The sequence below is a fragment of the Dermacentor andersoni genome, chromosome 4 (assembly GCF_023375885.2).
Source record: "Dermacentor andersoni chromosome 4, qqDerAnde1_hic_scaffold, whole genome shotgun sequence".
NCBI lineage: Eukaryota > Metazoa > Arthropoda > Arachnida > Ixodida > Ixodidae > Dermacentor > Dermacentor andersoni.
Window position 1 is genome coordinate 215384269 of NC_092817.1, and position 19408 is coordinate 215403676.

The window sequence follows — 19408 nt, forward strand, 5'->3', positions numbered from 1 at the left end:
ACTTTCTACCTACCCCTACGCCCTGAGGCACAGTGGACCCCCTAAAAAAGCTACTGCCCGACCTGCCAGGCGCCAGTCGATCTCGGCTCCTAGCCTTCCATAAAACTGGATGCCATCGTGTAAAGCCTCCGCCAAAGCCTGCTCTATGCACTTCTCTGTTTATGTCTGCCACTTCAAATCCTTTCTCCTGGCTTAGCTTTCTTATCTCACGATTAACAGCTACAACGTCTTTGGCAATTGCTCCGTTCCTTTCTTGCACCTCTGGCACTGTGCATACCACTATCCGGACTTGCTGTGCTATCACCCTTAAATCGTCAACTCCCTCCGCTAATCTTTCCACTACTTTTGCAGCTTCACCATTCAAGACATCATTTAGTCCCGCCGTTACCACTACCAAATTGCGCTCTGCAACATTCTCAGAAAGCTCGCTTTTTGTTTCTCTCAGTACTGCGTCCATTGTCCTGCCTGGGAACGTCCCGACTGCTACCCGCTTATCACCCTTTGCACGCTTCATTATAGCTCTTTTGCATACCACAGCGCACCAGCGCCAGATTTCCTCTAGGTAATGTAGTGAGAAACTCTATGCATGGGCCTACAGTGAACTAGAAGTATTTTCTAGTGCACTGTACATAGGCCCAATGGGTAGCTTGTCCTCTAGAGTCAGTATAGTCACTCTATGCATTTAAGTACTCCGCGCAATGCGTGTAATTCATCATAAGGCTTTAAAAATGCACATCGCTGCCGATCGCAGCACACTGCTCGGCGGAATTTGAAGCCACGGTACACATATGACGGAAATCGCCGATACGACGTCATTGGGGCGAGCTATCCGATTGGCTGACCAGGGCGCGTGATTGATGATTTTTCCAACTTTATGGCAAACAAATGATGTTTGTAATAGTTGGAATGTTAGTTAATTTGTTTTTTATAAAAAGAAAGTAACATAAAGAGAATGCAGAAGAACGTTTTTTCAGTACACTTAAGCACTTCCGGCACACAGCAATGTCGTCTGCTTGTGCAACGCCTCCTCTAGAAAGATGCCTGCGGCGTCACTCGCTCGCTTACCTATTGTAGCCGTCGCGCCTTGAGTTGCGGTCAGTTGTCAAGAGATGGGGCCACTTACGTCCCTATCTCCGCCAAGGGGACTGGGGCGGTGTGGTGTCGCGGCGGTAGCGGCGGCCGCGCCGGCCGCGCTGCCATGCAGTGATGTGCGCATGCGCGCATGTGTTGCAAGCGACCACCGCAACGATCGCTTGCTACCGCCTCGAGTGGAAAGGAGGAAAAGGGGAAAGGTAAGGGCAGCAGGTTTTCGGCGCACGCGGCAGGCATCTTTTTAAAGGAGGCGTTGGCTTGTGTTGGAACATGCTCCGTCTTTGACGAGAGCTCCGCCGTCAGTGTCGGTCTTTCTTTTTGCGAGCGCTACGATTTGACTTTGTTGCGTTGTGGACTGCAAGCGTAGACTGGCAATATGTCAAGCTGCAACATCGTGGCCTGCAAGCCAGTAGACGAGCGGACTGGCTACAGCGCATTAGACAGCCGCTATCCGATGGGTTCCAGGATTTGCGCGATTGCGGCCGTCACTTTACACCGGAAGATTACTAACGCAATAGCGTTTCGCGAGTCCGGTATTAGGGTAAACGCAAGCGCAAGGGGACAGGGCCTGGTCGCACCCCCTTGCGTGTCGTTTCAGGGGATGAACAGAAGCGCAAATATAAATGGTCTGCACGGTGCAGCCACCTGGTAGCATAGAGCTCAACCACACACAGTAGCAGTAACAAAATGTATTCTTCTTTGCTGCTGGTGTAAATGTTTTGCAGAAGTGTAATCGTTAACACGTTGTTTTTGTAAATGTTTAAAATGTTTTACACTTGGTTACAGCAATATTAACTCTTTCTGTGGGTGGTTAAACTCTGCGCCAACGGGTGGCTGGACCGTGGAGAGTGGACCAACGGGTGGCTGGACCTAGACGTCGCATCGTGATGCAGAACCAGTGAAGGCGGAGCTTAGCCCCGATCCCTCGGCGATCGAGGTGAGGAGGAAAAGCATGGCTAGGGAGGAGGGTAACTTGTAATCGCTTGTAGCTCCATTAATACGTAACGCTTCAGTTAAATTGTGGTGCGAATGTTCTACTTAAGCTGTACCCTACGCGTCTACAAAATTTGTCCGAACTGTTTCAGGGGCCCTTTAAACAATTGGTAGTTTGGCACTTCACTGTCTTCCTGTCTTCTGTCCCTTTTCAAGAAATGTATTTTGCAGCACAAAGTATACCTAGGAGATCTAAGCACCAACTTGTCCAAGAAGAAGTCCTTCCGGAGACAGTCTAGATTTCAGTTTTAGTGCAGGTAAGTCTGGTGGGATGTTTTTCAACGATACAACTGATCAGGAGCTTACAATACAAGGCCACGAAATACCCCGAGTGGCCGAATACAAATATCTCGGGGTATGGATAAACAAAGGGCAGATGTACACGGAAAAGTACAAACAGTCTCTCATTGCAAAAGGGCAAAGAGAAGCCAGGATAATGAAACAGGCATTGTGAGGGTACAACAGGTATGAGGTACTGAGAGGTATTTGGAAGGGAGTAATGGTGCCGCGGCTTACTTTCTGGAATGCGGTCCTGTGTTTAAGGGTAGAAGTTCAGTCGAGACTAGAAGTCGGAGAGCTGTTAGGAGATTAGCGCTAGGTGCCCGCGGGAAAACCACAATCGAAGCAGTACAGGGGGATATGGGCTGGGCATTGTTCGAAGCACGGGAAGCTCAGAGTAAAATCCTATATGAAAAACGCCTGAGGAAATCGGACGATAAAAAGTGGGCAGCTAAGGTATTTAAATACCTATACAGAAAGAGCGTTGACTCACAATGGCGGAAAAGAACTAGGAAGCTAACCAGTAAGTATGCCAGATAGACGACGGAGAAAAACAAAGCATTAAACGACAGGTTAAAAATGCGGAAGGTAAAAATTCGATAAATTCAATGGAAAAGAAGCATAGGGTTGAACTATATCGACACTGGAAACAGCAGATCAGGAAGGAAGCATTTTATGATAACTCAAGAGGCAGTGCCCTACTCTTTGAAGAGAGGTCAGGATGTCTTAGAACGCGGACCTATAAAAAGAAATTTAACGAAGAAGAAGACACATGTACTGTGTGTGTTATATCTGTAGAAACAATAGAACACCTTGTACTAAAATGTGATGGTATCCATCCCGATATCTATGCGGGCACAGTCACGCTTCCTGAGGCCCTAGGGTTCAGAGATAACAATAGTCATGTAAATAAATATGCAGTGGAAATTAGCAAAAAGCAATTGGAGGATTGATGGCTCAAAAGCAGAGAGGTGACATAAGGTTAAATGTGTAGGCAGACATATGTAAAGAAAATGGCGAATTTTAATAACTTACAACACAGTTAAACAAAAATAAAAAGCTGAGCATGGTGGCAACTGCCATCACCCCGTTTCAAAGGGGACGCTCCTACCTTCCATCCATCCAACCAGAGTGGCCTAGTTTCCTAGGCTGGATTGCTTCCGGTGAAATCAAGGTGAAAACGTGGTATCTGCACTGCCTTTCCATCAATGACGTCAACATAGTCTCAAAATACGTACTTTTCTTCGAACTGTAGCTCACACAGATTTAGGGTCTCATCAGTACGGTGAATGTTTCGATTCCAAACACAATGCCCTTTGTTGTCCTCGTGGACATTAAACTTCGGCATGATCTTCACGCCGTTATACCCACTTCTGCAACTGGGAGCAAAGCACTAGTTTTTTCCGACGAGGCTTCTTCATGTCATATCATCAGTAAGAGAAAAGACTGCACATGAAATAAGAAATGCGTGCACAAAACACAGAACAACACAAATATATGGATGAGTGCAAGCAACGGCCAACGAGCGAGCGCGACGGTCGCACGGCGGACCCCAGGTGAAATAAAACCCCTAAATAAAAAATTAACGACTTCCTCTGAACTTTGCCGCTTTCTCTCTCACCTGCCACGCCTCTAGAGAGTCAACCATCCTATTAGTCGAAGCTCCGTGGTCATGTGCTAGCGTGCTTTTTTGGTCTGTAGCAGACGCTGGTGCCATTCCCGGGTATCGAAATTACGCTTTGGTTGGTTTCCGGCAGCGGAGTTTTGGCGGGAAGCATTTTGCTAGCGCTGGTGCCGTTCCTATGTTGTGCTTATGGGAACAACAACCAGAAGGCTTAGGGAAAAGACTTTTCGTTATTCCATCCGGAAGAAGCAACGCGGCTCACCGAAATATTTGGCTGAACAGGATCGGCCGGGCAAACTTTGAAAATGCACGGGACCCTTTTGTGAGGAAAGTGACTGTTCATCAGAAGTCACTTGTATTTTTTCGGACGATTTAGTGAGAAGCGAGAGTGTCTGCAGCCTTTCTTCACACTAAATAATGTTTGGCATGGTTGTAGTTGGAAACGTTCACTTGCCACTATGAAAGCCATGCTTCATGTTGTCTGAGCATCACTGCTCACGCTTCTGGTTCGGCAGGCTTCATTATGATGTTGCGCACATTGCTTGATGCACTCATTTCATTGTAATTGAAACTGTTGCTGGGCTCAGACACAAAGTTGCGCTTCATATGTTAGTTCAATCAGCCGATCAGTCAGGCGTGAAGTGACACGCATTGCTAGACATTTTTTATTTTTTTTGAGTTGGACTCGGCTGACGAACTCGAGACTAAAACAGCAGTTGTCATCATTTGAGCCCCCGCTGTTCATGCTATTTGTGGTGCAGGTCTAGCTTTTATGTAGTGCACATTGGTGCACATATTTGCGTTTGAGGGCTTGTTACCAAAGTCGGCAGTTACTGTGCCTAGGCACACTAATGGTAGTGATATCTTGAGTACACCATATCTGCGCGCATAATAAATCAGAATGCTGACATCTGCTAAACACAACCGAAATTATATTGGGTTCAAAGATGTCGTGCAAATCTAAGCTGGTTGAAACATTTTTAACGCAGATTGGTCGGGTAAAAGAAACCTCTAATGAAGGGGCGCGTAATGACCCAGATCATTTGCAACATTCCACGTTGATAAAATTGTTATGGCCACGCACACAGCGGGCCGACATATCAACAGTTCTTATTTTTGAAATTATTTGTGAAATGCCACGGTGTATATTTTATTCCATGCCTTGTATTACTTAAAAAAAATGGTGCCATACCAAATCTTAGTTTATTCATCTTAGGATCACTTCACCGAAGACCAACTTGAAAGCCAAATCCTTCATAATTACGGCATCAAGAAATTAAGGCCCAATGCATTACCAAACGCTGTTGTAGTACGAGCAAACACGCCTTTGACAGAACATATTATGGAAGTAGTACACTATAGGTCCGTTCGATTCACCCACACCACCTGAACCAGTTCCCAAGGTGCTGCACCCTGCCATTCGTGTCAGCGGTGCAGCAATGATGCCCGCTGAATCACGCTGTTTATTATAAAAGGTGCAGGAAAGGTGTAGGGCTGGTTCATGATTTTACTGCACCCACTCCACTGTCAGTGCCGACTTAGTGCAGGCATACAGATGCGAAGCAATGGCGTAGCAGACGACGCAGCGCATGAGCACGAGCGCAGTTAAAACCCTGTTTTGCACGTCTGATGTGTCTAAGCAACATTTACGCTCAGTAGCCGATCATACCTATACAGTGCAGGACTTGTCAAACATATGTGTTCCGTGCACGTTAGTCAGACATAACAAAACGCCTGCACCGCGTCTGCACCTTGGCATTCATTTCGACTGTTGCACTGTGCCTGCATCGCAGAAATCGAGCTGCATAATTTCTGAACTTCTCTACAACCAGGTGCACAGTGGTGCAGGTGAATTGAACGGACCTGATACCAAAGGTATCAAGAACGACGCCATTCTTACGATTTTGTATGCGTCTGTGATTGGCTGGCGGAGTAACAACCCCGTGTGGTCTGTGTGCCTTGGTTGCCAACGGTAGTTCTTTTAACTTGTATCCTACTATAAGTTTATAGGCTACTGACAATGCATTAACTATATTTTTGTCATAATATGGGACATAGGCCGCCGAGTGCGACCCATCAACACATCGGGACAGCAAGGGATAATATAAGGGTCAATTTCTCGCCATGGGTATTAAGGAGCCCCTCTCTCGTTCCGCTGCTTATTTTCGTTCCATTGTAAAAGGTACAGTTTCTCTTCTCTAAAGCTGGTTCTTTGGGGTACCGTGCGGCCCACTCGACCATTGTCTAGCTAGTAGAACACGCACCTCAAGCCGTGCATTCACCTCTCCTTCCCCCTGTGGCCCCACAGAAGGGTGCAGCCTCCGAGATCGCATTGGCACTGGTGCACCCTCGGAGGCCACGAGCACGGCCGAAGTTCGCCTGCCTCCCCGATTGCACAGAGGAGCAACATATAGTGTGCCACGTTCTGCTCGACTGCAACGAGCTACGTGGAAAGCGGACGCGAAAGCCCATCACGATGGAACGGAAGGCAGCTACCTAAATGCAGTGATTTGGGCTTGTTGGCAAGACATAGTGAGGCTTATAGCGCGTGAAAAGACAAGGACGAAAGGAAGACTTGAGGAAGAGATAGCGCCTGTGTGTGTAATGTCTTCCTTTCGTACTCGTCTTTTCACATGCTATAAGCCTCACGAAGCTACCTAAAGGCTGCCGCGTCAGGTGCTAAGAAGTTGCATGTTGCACATGTCCAAGATTATTGTTTTATTCAAATTTCATCGCATCCGTGGCCATGTAGCGTTCTCGTGGGCGGCAATGTAGTCTCCTTATTTCCATGTTTACAGTTGTGCACCGCCATTGGGCATATACTGCAGTAAATAGTAATAATGAATATAACCAAGTAATTTCAGCTCCCCCTATGACTTTGCTATAACGAGGTTTGAGTGTATTATATATAACCGTGTATATATATAACCAGTTCGAGCTGCGTTTTATATGCAGCTGGCTGCATGTGTCAAGTCAATTTTTTTTCTCATTCCATTGCTTGTTTCAATGTCAACTTGGCCAACGAGACATTCCCTGGGTCATAGCAGATGGGGACAATGACAGGATGCAGCATGCAATGGCAGGATGCACAAAACAACTTTGAGTTGTAGCCATATGGCGTTGAAACATGGCAAATTTTTTTTACTCAATTTTATGGACTTTGTACTGTGGCTGCATTTTTCTATTTTCTGGAAGTTACCCAAGTACCTATGCTTCATCCCGCTAGCTCCGTGCTGGGTGGCAAATGCAACAGCATCAATTCACAACAAACATATTCAGAAGTTGCAGGAATGAAGTCCCAGCTTCTCTGTCGGCACTGCAGAGGACACACGTAGGTTGTCCTATAAATGTTTCCTGTCACATTTAATAAAAGAAATGATAACTTATTTGCTGTTTTACTTACTTATTTCTGTATCTGCCTGCTGGTACACAGCGAAATTCAAAAGGTAAAATAAAATGTTAACTGAATGGAGTTAACATTTCATTTTGGCATCTGCTTCCAGGTCTTCCCTCAGTCCCAAACAAGATGGTGTCTCTCTGTGGGTACTGCATCTCTATATTTGCTTTTTTAGCACCTTCAAACACCAGGGCACTCGTGTGGCACTGCAAACAGCGATCTTAGGGACTTTGGGGATGGAGGGTATATAGGAAGTTTCATCAGCCTGGTAAAACTGTTGTTTGATTTCGTGTCTTGCGACCCTTGTTCTGTGTCCCGAAAAAGATTCACAATGTCCTCATCATCCGAATTCTCTCTTGCATTCATGTATGTCTGCACTGGCATCAGTGCTTACGTGGTCAGCTTTTATCTCCTCTTTAGGGCCACCATGTAAAATCAAAAGAAATGCATCGTCAACTTTGCTTCGCAATACTGAGTTCGTAGATACATTAAATCTAATAGCAAGCATTTGGGGAATTTATTTGCACGAAAGAAATTATTATCATAAACTCGGGGTTCATCTGCATGCTAATACCAAAAAGTACTCGCGAAATGCTCAAAACGAAATTTGGTCCATTTAAGAGAGAAGGGGCTAGTTTACACACTGTTGAAAATATAATTTTGATCAAAAGCTACAAATTAAAATATATATATATATATATATAATGTTGAAGGACGTCTGCATGCATTTCTTTCCCCCCTTACCCCCAACTCTGGAACAGTTTTTCGTGACAGCTACGCAACAGAACCTTATTTTGGCTTAGTTTCTGAAGGAGACATTTACTAAATAAACAGATGAAGCCAAACACATGTTCTTAGCTGCTGTCTTCCAGTCAAGCGGTAAATAATGCCAATGCACACGATGTTAGCTTTGAAATGAGGATAGCATTAAGTACAATGATTGATACAGACAGCACAAGAATTTATTCCACATTTGGACACTGCAAGATGGAAAGCAACACATAACATGTACACTGCTTCCACACGTCTCCCATGTGAATGCAGCTTATTATGGATTGCACAGAGGACCAAATATTTTATAATGCAGTGCAATCCACTCATAACCATACCAAACAATTGCAATTATAACTTTACTCACTAAGAAATAACACCCAAATTGCTGGGCTATGCCATCAGAAACTGATCAGATTCCACAGAAAGATTAAAGCAGCAAAATATCATTCAGAATGAGGGCTACAAGTACATTATCGATGGCTTGATTCTACGGAGCTTCCAACTGTGAGTGGATGTGATACCTCCGCCTACAGCTGTGGCTTAAGCACCAGGTCACGGGCATTGGACACTCAATGGTGGCACTTGATTGCTGGCACAATGCAAAAGTGCCCACATGCTGAGGCTTTGGCGACAGTCCTTCAGTAGTATGCAGTAGTTTTATTTGTCTCGGGTGGTCAAAACAAATCCAGAGGCTTTATCCTGCAATTTTCTTTTCAGGTCCCTTTCTTTTGGCCTTCTGGTAGGTATGCAGCCGCACCCCTGCTATCATCGGTATCAGCCACTTGATGAGATGGATGATAAAAAAATTAATAAAGATGAACGAAAATGTTGCAGTTTTGGTCGAAAAGCTAAGCATTACTTGTGAGCCAGCTGCACGAAGGCCAAATAGTAATTTCATAGGTTGTATAATCTTGTAAGCATTCGCTAACTAAATTAACAAGCATGGTGTCACACTCGCACATGCACATTGAACACATCTCAGTTGATCACCACGAACACTGGCTGCCAAAACACTGGTGTAAGGAAGAGCGGCAGCAGCAGCAGCGAGCAAATTGGCCTTCGTGCTGCTGCTCGCTTCATTGTGAGCTCAACGGCGAGAACGTGGCACACACCAAGTCACCAGCTCTCGGCACGCCTAGACTCTGCACCCACCACTTTCGTGATGGTACTCATGCGGCCGCACTCATCGGCCACACAGTGTAAATCCCCCGCCCTTTCTCCGCCTGCCTGTGCAACAAGACCGAGCCACTGTCCTGTTTGGCCCACCCTTGCATGCTCTCACTCACACCCACGGCGTGGGCGCGCAGCCGTGATGTTATCACACTTGGAATTTGTATGGAATGTCACGGCAACAACAGTAGAAATTCGCATAGAGTGTCCATATAATTGCCATCGCAATAAAATAATCATTAGAAGATGTGTGCATAGCACGATGATAGGCCTCACCTCAGGTCTTCTGTGTCACCTTCCTTGCCAAGTGACTTATTAAAGTGGTCATTGCCAAGCACTAAAGTAGGAATCTTGTTGTTCACAATGTATCAGTCATCATTTACCTGTGCAGAAAGCCACAGAACTTTGCCTTTCTAAAGGGTGTCCCTATGAACCCTGCCAAGATGTGCAATGATGCAAAAGCGTACATAAAGATGCACATAAAGTACGCCACAAGTGCCACACACTAATACCAGTTTACAGCATTTTGTGCGTATCTTGTCGCAAAAAATAATCATTGGAAATAAGGACACAATGCAAAAAAGACAGGTACATGAGAGAGGGACCCGCACACAGCACTGTGTGCCTGTCACTCTCTTGTGTCTCTATATTTTTTATGCTGTGTCCTTTTTCCAATGAATCACCAAGCCCAAGCTTCCACACTAAGCCGGTTCAATAATCATCATCCGACTTGGATGCATGTACATTTTGAAAACTATGCCCTCTCTACCTTCTTGTTAATACCATCAAACTGCCCTCCGTGATCTGGAAGTGCTGGGCCTGCACTGCTGAGAGAAAGGAAAGGCATGCAAGACAGATCAGATGACTGTATGCAAGACAGAGGACAATTATTGTCTGGGGACAAGATCAGCCCCAATGGGTGTAAGCTCCGAGTGCAGGCATTCTGTATGTTTGTATGCCTCCCGCCACCTTTCTTTTTGTGCCACTTCATCTGTTATAACCACATACCAACTCCTGCTGAGATGTTGGAAAAATAGTGTGGTCATTATGCAACTGCATAAATACTTTTGGAAACCATTCGAAATTCATCTTGTGCATAGAAATGGTTATGAACAGAATTTCTCGTCTTTGAACAAATATGCTGCACAGTGACTCAGGAGCATGACGAGCAGCACAGGGTGTGAAACTGTCGTGCACAATGTAGTCATAGTCTTATGCATACTACAGCAAAGCTGTTTACCTCTAGGCCACTATGCATCTCCCGCATGTGCTCCTGGGCGGCTTGCATCTGTTTCGTGGAACGGAATGTGTGCACAGCCGACCACCTGAGGGAGACGGAAAAGCACAACGGTGGCGACAGTGCTTGTGCACGTGGCCTGCACTTCTGTGGCTATAATGTCCCACGCATCGGAGGTGCCGGTGCTGCTGGAACGGAGACGGGTAGGGGAGAGGGAGTGTGGCGACAGTCTTGCAGCAAAGGAGAAAGATAGGCGAGAGAGGAAAGAGGCATAGCAATGGCGCTGCAGCAATGGAGACAGGTAGGGGAGAGGGGGACTGTGACGACGGCGCCTGTGCACATGGCCACATAGGGTGACCACCCGTCCCATGACTTGCGGGACTTTTGCATTGAGGGCTATTATCCTGCACCAAGCAAAAGATATGAAAATCTTCAAAAATGACTTGCATTTCCCACTTTATTATTATTGTTCAGCAGCCCCTTGATTTCAGCTGCACCTGGCCACCCTGTTTGAGGATGTATTAGCTACAAGCACTCCAAGCTTCCGAAAAAGTCAGCTAGCTGCAGAGCTCACGGGGGTGACGAATGCTTCTGGCGCCAGCTATGCGTGCCCTCCCGACGTTCTCCCTGATATGGGCCCCCAGTTGAAGCCATGTGCACTATCACATCTTTAAAACTTCAGTGCTTGGACTTCCAACATGAACTAATATTCAGTGACCTTGCGAAAGTTGTTGCAGCGTTCCAGTTGACATCGGCCATGAACATGGACAAGCTGTATGATAAATTGTGCTCTCTGCAGCCAGCAATCAGGCAGGTACTCGAAGCGAAATCACAAGAATGTTTAGGGAACAAGTGGAGCAGCTTGCTCAAAGGTGCTGCTTTTCCAAATCTGACTGTATTGTGCTGTCAGTTGTGCTGAGCATTCCCATGACTAATGCGACTTTTTTCACTCATGACGGGAGCTTGGAGCAGTGATTGAAGTCAATGCAGCGTGGACCTGATCAAGACCAAAATACTGGTAAAGGTAAACTGAGCAAACTTTCCATGAGTTCTACCAGTTCCTGCGATCAGACCGAGGCAGTTAAGAGGCGCTTCGATCTGACAGGAAATATGACTTCAAAAAAGTAAAACAAGCAGCATCAAGTACTTCCCAGGCTCTTAATCAACAATGTGTGGAAACTAAGCCACAGCTGCTTTGTGAGCGACTATTTTTGGAGCTGCCAAATTTTTCTGTTTATATTAATACCTCTGTTTCGTGTCATATCATATTACAGTGATTTATAAAATAGTTTTGTTTACACAGATATGTATTTGAACTTCAACTTGTATCAGTTACTCTATTTCCCTGTTTCAGAGATGACAAAATTGTGCAAGAGAAAATTTCTTGCTGAAGGTTAAAAAATAAGTTATTGTACTTCATTTCTCACCGTGCTGTGTCAAAATTCCTCCCCTTCCCCCCACAGAAGGTGGTCCCCCTATCAATCAGGCTTGCTCTTCTGAGGTTTCACTTGAGTAAAACCTCGTTAAACCGTACCCGCTTAAACAGTAGTTTTGTTTTAAAAGTAGTAAAGAGAAATCCCCGACTCAGCGGCCATTGAACATAATGTGTTTTGTACCCTCATAAACCGTACCAGCTTATTGCATACGTATCGGTTAACACGTAGTGTTTCCACTTTTCGTCGTGCAAATACGGCGGTGCGTCGTCTCCAGCAGGCGGCCCGGCAGAACAAAAAGCCTCAGAGATCAGCACAATGGCTTCCAAGCGCCCTATGTGTTTGCGCGTGAAGCCATGAAGCCACATCAACATCATTTTGGTGCCGTGCCAGAGAGCGTTGTGGCGTTGTGCAAGCGAGAACTCACATCATGCTGAAACTCGGATAAAAAAGACGTCGGGTTATAGAAGAAAAATTAGACATTGTTCGTGCTATCGAACGTGATGCGAAAAGGCGGCGCTGGCACGCGACGTGGGTCTACTGTTGACTATGGTGTGTGGCATTTGGAATGCGAAGAAGTTGCTTGGCAGCGCTGCTGTGAGAAAGAAGAGATGTCGGTTATGAGGTCCAACTTTCCGCCATCGTTGCCTCTGTTGTTGCCGAAGTGTCGCCTAGCAACAGCGATAAGGACGACACGGAAAGTGACAGCACGGGCGATTTAGGCTCAACAGTGGCAAAATCTGCGCATTACGTCAGCCTCATGAATGTAATCGTCACAACGAGAACAGTACCCCGCAATGAAAAGGTGCCCCGTGACTTCTGCAACACTACCGCACCTGTGCACGGAGAATATGCAACGCCAATGAGGAATCTGCCATGAGAGTGTTTGCAGAGAAGAGGGGGCTGGCTGAAAAGCTGGCTCACAGCTTCAGCAGGTTTGAGGCCACTGTCGTTGCTGCTAGGCCGCCCTGGCATCAAACGAAAATAACATGTTTGTCGTGCGAAGTAAATAAATACTGCATGTTTTTTCCCTTTCATCGCACTCTCTCCGAGTTCCGTTTTTGACAGGTCAGTGGGCGATCTCATGCTATTTCAGTTAAGCAGTATTACCGTTTACGTACTTTTTCCGAGCTCCGGCCAACTACTGTTTAGCGAGGTTTCACTGTAACACCACATGTGTCGAAGGCGCTGTTGCGGTTGCGGCAGATGCATGGGAAGTGCGGTGACCGTGGCGGCATGGTGTGGTTCCGTATGAAAAAGATGTATGATTTTATAATAGAGAGTTTTAGAATAGGAGCCCCAAACGTTTTGGGGCCCCAAAGAAATAGCGTCGAAGCCACTGCGCTTGTGTGAGACGCAAATTGCGTTTGGGTTTTGCGTCGGGCACACTATTTCACTGATTTAGTGGGAGCCCCAAAAGTTGACCCAAAATATTTGTGTAAACAAACATGGCAGCACCCATCAAAGTGACGGCTCTAACCTAGCGCCAAACTGGGTTCAATTTGTGGTAAGGCATGAAGTTTGCAAGCTAGGAGGAGTGACTGTGGTTATCGCTTTCTCTCAACTAGCATGTGTTATGAAGATTGATTAGTTAAGCACCGCTGATTCTGCATTCGATTGTGACAAGACGAGGACGAAGGTCCTCGTCTTGTGAGCCAATCATCAGAGATTTTACAATGTCCACTTCTTTTTACTTGAACAGCCCTAGACACACACTACAGTTCTCGCTCTCCAAAGCCTGGCCTAAGATGACAAAAGGCCAAGTGCAAACTAAAGATGGCAAAAAGCCATAATTAACAGGGGTACTAGAAAGAAGGAAAGCTCAAAGGTCTCAGGTGTCTCAGATGAGGACCTCTTGAATGCATCCAATCGGAACACATTGTCTCAGATGCGCATCCATTCAGCCTTTGATGAGAACCACTTGCCAGGTGGAGCAGCACCACTCAGTCTGATGCGGACTCTGTGAGGTCCCGGTCTTCCTGGAGCTCTAGCATGTGCTCAATCGGGTGTGGCCGGCCATCTGCACCAACACGTGCTGGTTGCACTATGCCACCTCTGCAACATCAAGAAATAAACAGAAGCATGAAGGAGGAAAGCCAATGTGTCCGTCCCTTGCAAGATAACCATGGTTAGCATATGAAGACGCTCCACACAATGGGACACCATATGTGTCAGAATTTGCAAATGTTCATCTCAGCACTTTGAAGCACTACCTAAATTATGCTAGTGCCATGAGCTTAACTGAAACCACTCTATATTGTCGCGAGAGGAAAAGGCAGGCAGCTAGCTCCAAGCGAACGGCTGTTTACTGTTTGTTTCTGCAGCAGCTACCCCGCACACTTCTTCGTCCTTGGCTTCTAGTGTAACTAGCACGTGTCATTACCCCTCCCTCCAAAAAAAAAGAAGAGAGACTACTTCTCCATGCGACTACACGAAAGTTAGGCACCCCCCGCAAAAAAAAGCAGTTGGGGAGATGTTGAATGCCACAAGCAGAAAATAAAAGAAATGAGAAAGACAACGGAAGTGATGACAGGGGCCGCATCACAAAGTTTGTGGATGAGAGTCAGCGCAAGTGGTAGGACTTCATCCTGGTAACGTGAACTATGTCAGAGGAACGTGGTCTACGGGAGTGGTGCAATGTTTCGGCTGGAATAACTTCGTAGTTGACAGGACTTAGAAGATGCAAAACTATGTAGGGTCCAAAGTATCAGTGCAATAATTTTTCTGAGTGGCCTCGTTGACGTATAGGGGTCCAAACCCATACGAGATCTTCTGGGTTGTATGTGACGTCTCGATGGTGTATGTTGTATCGACGAGCATCTTGACTTTGTCGGGATAGAATTCATTGCCGTGCAAGGTGCTGCACTGCTTCAGCATGCTGAACAAAGGTGTCTGTATCTGGTGTGGTAGGTTGAGACGAAGTTGGTAGGAGCATCACGTCGAGCATGGTGGTGACGTCGCATCCATAGACCAGACGAAAAGGAGGAAACCCTGTGGTTTCTTGAAGCGCAGTGTTATATGCGAATGTCACATACGGGAGCAGTTCGTCCCAATTTTTATGATCCGTGGCGACATACATAGAAAGCATATCCGCAATCGTTTTGTTGAGATGCTCAGTTAACCCATTAGTTTGCGGGTGATATGCAGTTGCCGTACGGTGCGTTGTTCCACTCAGCTGCAGAATATCTCGGACCAACTGGGCGGTGAAGGCCATACCATGGTCTGTGATGACGACAGCGGGAGTACCATGTCGAAGGACAATATTTTTGACAAAGAAATTGGCTACATCTGAAGCAGTAGCTTGCTGAACGGCTTGTGTTTCGCAGTATCCAGTGAGGTAATCGGTGGCGACAACGATCCAGCAGTTATCAGCCAAAGACTTCGGAAATGGGCCAAGTAAATCCATTCCAACTTGTTCAAAAGGTGAGCAAGGAGGTCGTACAGTCTGAAGCCGACTGGCTGGTTTCAGTGGTGGAACTTTGCGACGCTGGCAACCTCGACAACTTCTGATGTACTGCTTCATGGTTTTTGTGAGTTTTTGCCAGTAGTACTACTGCTTGATCCTTGCCAGAGTATATGTGAAACCAAGATGCCCAGACGCTGGTTTGTCGTAGCATGCACATAGAATGTTGTCGCGGAGAGGAGCGGGTACAACGAGCAGGAAAACTGTTGCCGTCGGGTGAAAGTTGCGCTTCTATAGGATGTCGCCACGTAGGCAGAAAGAGGACAAGTGACGCGCGAACTGCCGCGGGAATTGTGGGTGGCTTCCTTCAAGGTATTCAATCAAGGGCTGGAGCTTGGAATCTTGGCATTGCTGTTGAGCTAGGCTTAAAAACAGAAGAGTACAAAGAAAACCAGAGTCGTCGTCAGTATCTAGTGGTGCGGGTTCGACGGGGGCATGGGAGAGACAGTCGGCGTCCGTGTGTTTCTGGCCAGACTTATAGAGGATTGTCAAATCAAATTCCTGCAACCGAAGGCTCCATCTTGCGAGACGGCCTCAAGGATCCTTGACATTCGCCAGTCAGCAAAGAGAGTGGTGGTCGCTGACGACACGGAAGGCCTCGTCCGTACAAGTATGACCGGAACTTCTGGGTAGACCATATGACTGCCAGACATTTCTTTTCAGCTGCTGAGTAGTTTTTTTCAGCAGCAGACAACGTTTGGCTGGCATATGCAATAACGCGTTCAACCCCAGCTTGAAACTGTACGAGTGTCGCTCCGAGACCAACGTTACTAGCATCAGTATGCACTTCTGTGTCGGCCTCGGTGTCAAAGTGATCAAGGATCGGTGGTGTTTGTAGATGTTGCTGAAGGTCGTGGAAGGCGACGGATTGTGCCGGGCCCCAAATAAATGTGACGTCGTTCTTGATGAGTCGTTGCAGAGGCGTGGCAAAAATTGGGCACAGAACGGCGGTAATACGGACAAAGCCCTAAAAATCGACGGATATCGTGCTTTGTCTTCAGTATCTGGAACAGAGCAACTGCCATGGCTTTGTCATGGTCAGGGCACACACCGATGCTGCTGACAATATGACCTAGAAATTTAAGCTCCTTGTAGCCAAAGTGACATTTTTCGGGCTTCAGAGACAGGCCGGTGGCGTGGATGGCTTGAAGAACTGCCTCAAGCCGCTGGATGTGTTGTTCAAACATGGTGGAAAAAAGAACTACATCATAGACTAAAATAGACTAAACACGAGTGCCAGAAGCTGCCAGAAGCAGCTGCAGCTATCACAGATACATTGTGCTTTAAGGTTTCTTGAATAACATGCTTAACATTGCTTAATTATTTGTATTTAATTTGTTCTTCTGTTCTTAGCTTGTTGTTTTAGTTTTAGATGTTCAAATTACTCTGCTTTATCTTAGTTGCGACTGTTTCATTTGATTTTTGTATTAATTTGGTGATTGTTCATGCATTTTATGGTTATTGTATCAACTGCTTTTTTGAATTTTGGTCAGTCATATGCCTCTCCCCTCTATAATGTGCAAACCCTGAGGGTAAAATAAAATAAATAAATAAATAAATAAAGCCAAAACAAAATGCATTAATTTTCAAGCTTTGGCAAGTTCTACTACACTGCCAGATAATACTATTTTCGGTCTGTATAAAATGAACTTTACGCCATCCATAAAAACCCAAGGCGTAATATTCACAGCGCAGATCTCCTGGAGTGACCACGTTAGTCATGTTTGCTCAAAGGTACGAAAAGTCGTTGGTGTGTTAAATCGGAATAAAAGTGCACTACCTTTTAAAGTTAAGCCTCTCATTTATCATGCTCTTTTCCCTTCATACCTCAGTTACTGTTCACTTATATGGGGTAACACCACAGCGCAAAATATTCAAATGCTGGAAATACTTCAAAGGAAAGTGATTCGGACGATAGCGAACATTTCTTTTTTATATATGCAAGAACTTTTCCAACAAAACAGAATAATCAGAGCTTATGACATATATAAATTCAAAACATTACTAAGCTATAGAAATGCTATGCTGGGAAAGCTCGATTCATTCCTAACCCCTGCAACTTTACAAGAAAATAGAAGTACACATTCATATCGTCGCCAGGCACCATGGCAGATCCCTTTCTCACGTACTAATTATGGCTGTCAACCATAGGCTTGTGCGACTAGTGCTTTATTGGTTCGAAGCGAATAGTAATTCTTCTCGAATAATTTCGAAGCGAATACTTCCAATAGTAGCAAGAAAGGAAAAAAAAAAACGGCAGAGGGCTAAGGTCTGGGATTTATTCAAGGAAAGTAAACAACTTGATTATTTACTAAAGTCTACAAACTTTCGCGCAAAAACACTAGCTGTTCCACATGCTGGGGTTTGAGGTGCTCCCTTCTGCAGCTTACAACGGCTCCTGCAGTCGAAAAAAGCCTTTCACTTCTTGTCTGGTGGCTGGTATCGAAAGATACCTACGGGCAGCTGCAACCAGGGTTGGGTAAAGGTACAGCCCTTGCTTTGCCACCACTCAAGGGGGTCTTCGGACCGGGAAAGAAGGGGGGCCTTCAAGTACCCAGCAACCTCATCTGAGATTGTACGGCTTGACTGATGATGTGCACGCGAACTGAAGTGTGTCTGCACACTTCAGTTCCAGACCCAATAAATGGGTCTGGAACATCTGCTCTGGAGTGAGAACAGCATCTGCTCTGCAGACCCAATAAATGGGTCTGCAGAGCAGATGTTGGTCTCACTTGTTGCTGCACCATGTTGATCAACTGGCACAGTCTCTTCTGCTGCCATTGTGAGTAGAGTGAACGCCCATTGCTTTGCGGGTCGTTCAGCATAACAGACATCTTTGTATCTAGGATCGACCAACAATGCCAATGTAGGAAGGTGTGACACCTTGATATCAGGGAACCTTGTCTTGATGCTACGCGAAAGGCTTGAGGCAAGCAATGCTGCTTCACCACCTTCGGAAACGTGTTCAGCTAGAACCACCTCGGTACACTGCAACACGGGAATAACTTGTGACAGCATGGGATATCTGTTCCCAGAAAGTTCAGTTGGGGCATGGTCAAATGGCTTCAAAACTTGCACTGCTGCATTCATAAGCTTGCACTCACTTGCGTTCAAGTTTCTAACTGCATCCGATTCTGAAAGTTCTACAGTGATGACTGTACGGAGCTTCACGAGCCTGGTCATCATGGCATGCTCACTGTTCCATTGCGTCCGGACGTCTTGTATAACATCGAAAGGGTCCAGCTGCATGTTTCTCTGAATTTCCTGAAGCCATCCTCGAGTTTTGGCACTCTGTTTGTATCTAGCCACAATCGCTCTGGCCTTAGCACAGAGCTGCAAAAACCCTGACACTTCTCTTTTGGCATCACTGACACACAACTGAAGGCTGTGTCCGAAACAGTGCACACCACTCCAGGACAACCGCACTACTGCAAAAGTAAAGTTCCTTCCATTATCTGTAACGATGAAGATCGGCACAGTATTGTGGGCTGGAAGTTCCCACTCCTCTATGACAGCCGCGATAAATAACTCCAGGTTTTCTGCAGTGTGAAAGTCTGCAATCTCCGTGCAAGCCAATGCACGCACGTGTTGCACGAAGTCACTGTCGATGACGTGACAAGTTAAAGAAACGTAGCTGTCATTTGCCCGCGATGTCCAACCATCAGTTGTGATTGAAAGCGACTCCACTCCGCTTGCGAAAATGCCCCCAAGCTTCTTTTTCACCTTCTCTTTGCTTGATGCATAGAGGTCCAGAATAATGGCTCTCGAGAACGTTGTCCAAGACCGCACGGCATAATCCGGCATAGTGAACATGTCGAGGAAACCCAGTTCTTCAACAATGTTGTAGGGGTGCATACCACAAGCTACGAAGCGACATATCATTTTTGTCATGGGCTTTTGGGACTGACGCTTTCATTTTTGGCTTGAAACTGCCGGCTATGGATGG

General features: G+C 46.1%; 1 protein-coding gene across 1 annotated transcript in view; it reads right to left on the minus strand.

The window, feature by feature from the left end:
* Positions 1-8325: 8325 nt before the first annotated feature.
* The window catches only part of ric8a (ric8 guanine nucleotide exchange factor A), a 326541-nt gene continuing 315458 nt past the window's right edge, over positions 8326-19408 (minus strand). Inside the window, exon 14 of the mRNA XM_055074787.2 lies at positions 8326-14054. Within this exon, the coding sequence (XP_054930762.2) occupies positions 13943-14054 (112 nt within the window). The 3' untranslated portion in view covers positions 8326-13942. The remainder of the gene's footprint in view (positions 14055-19408) is intronic.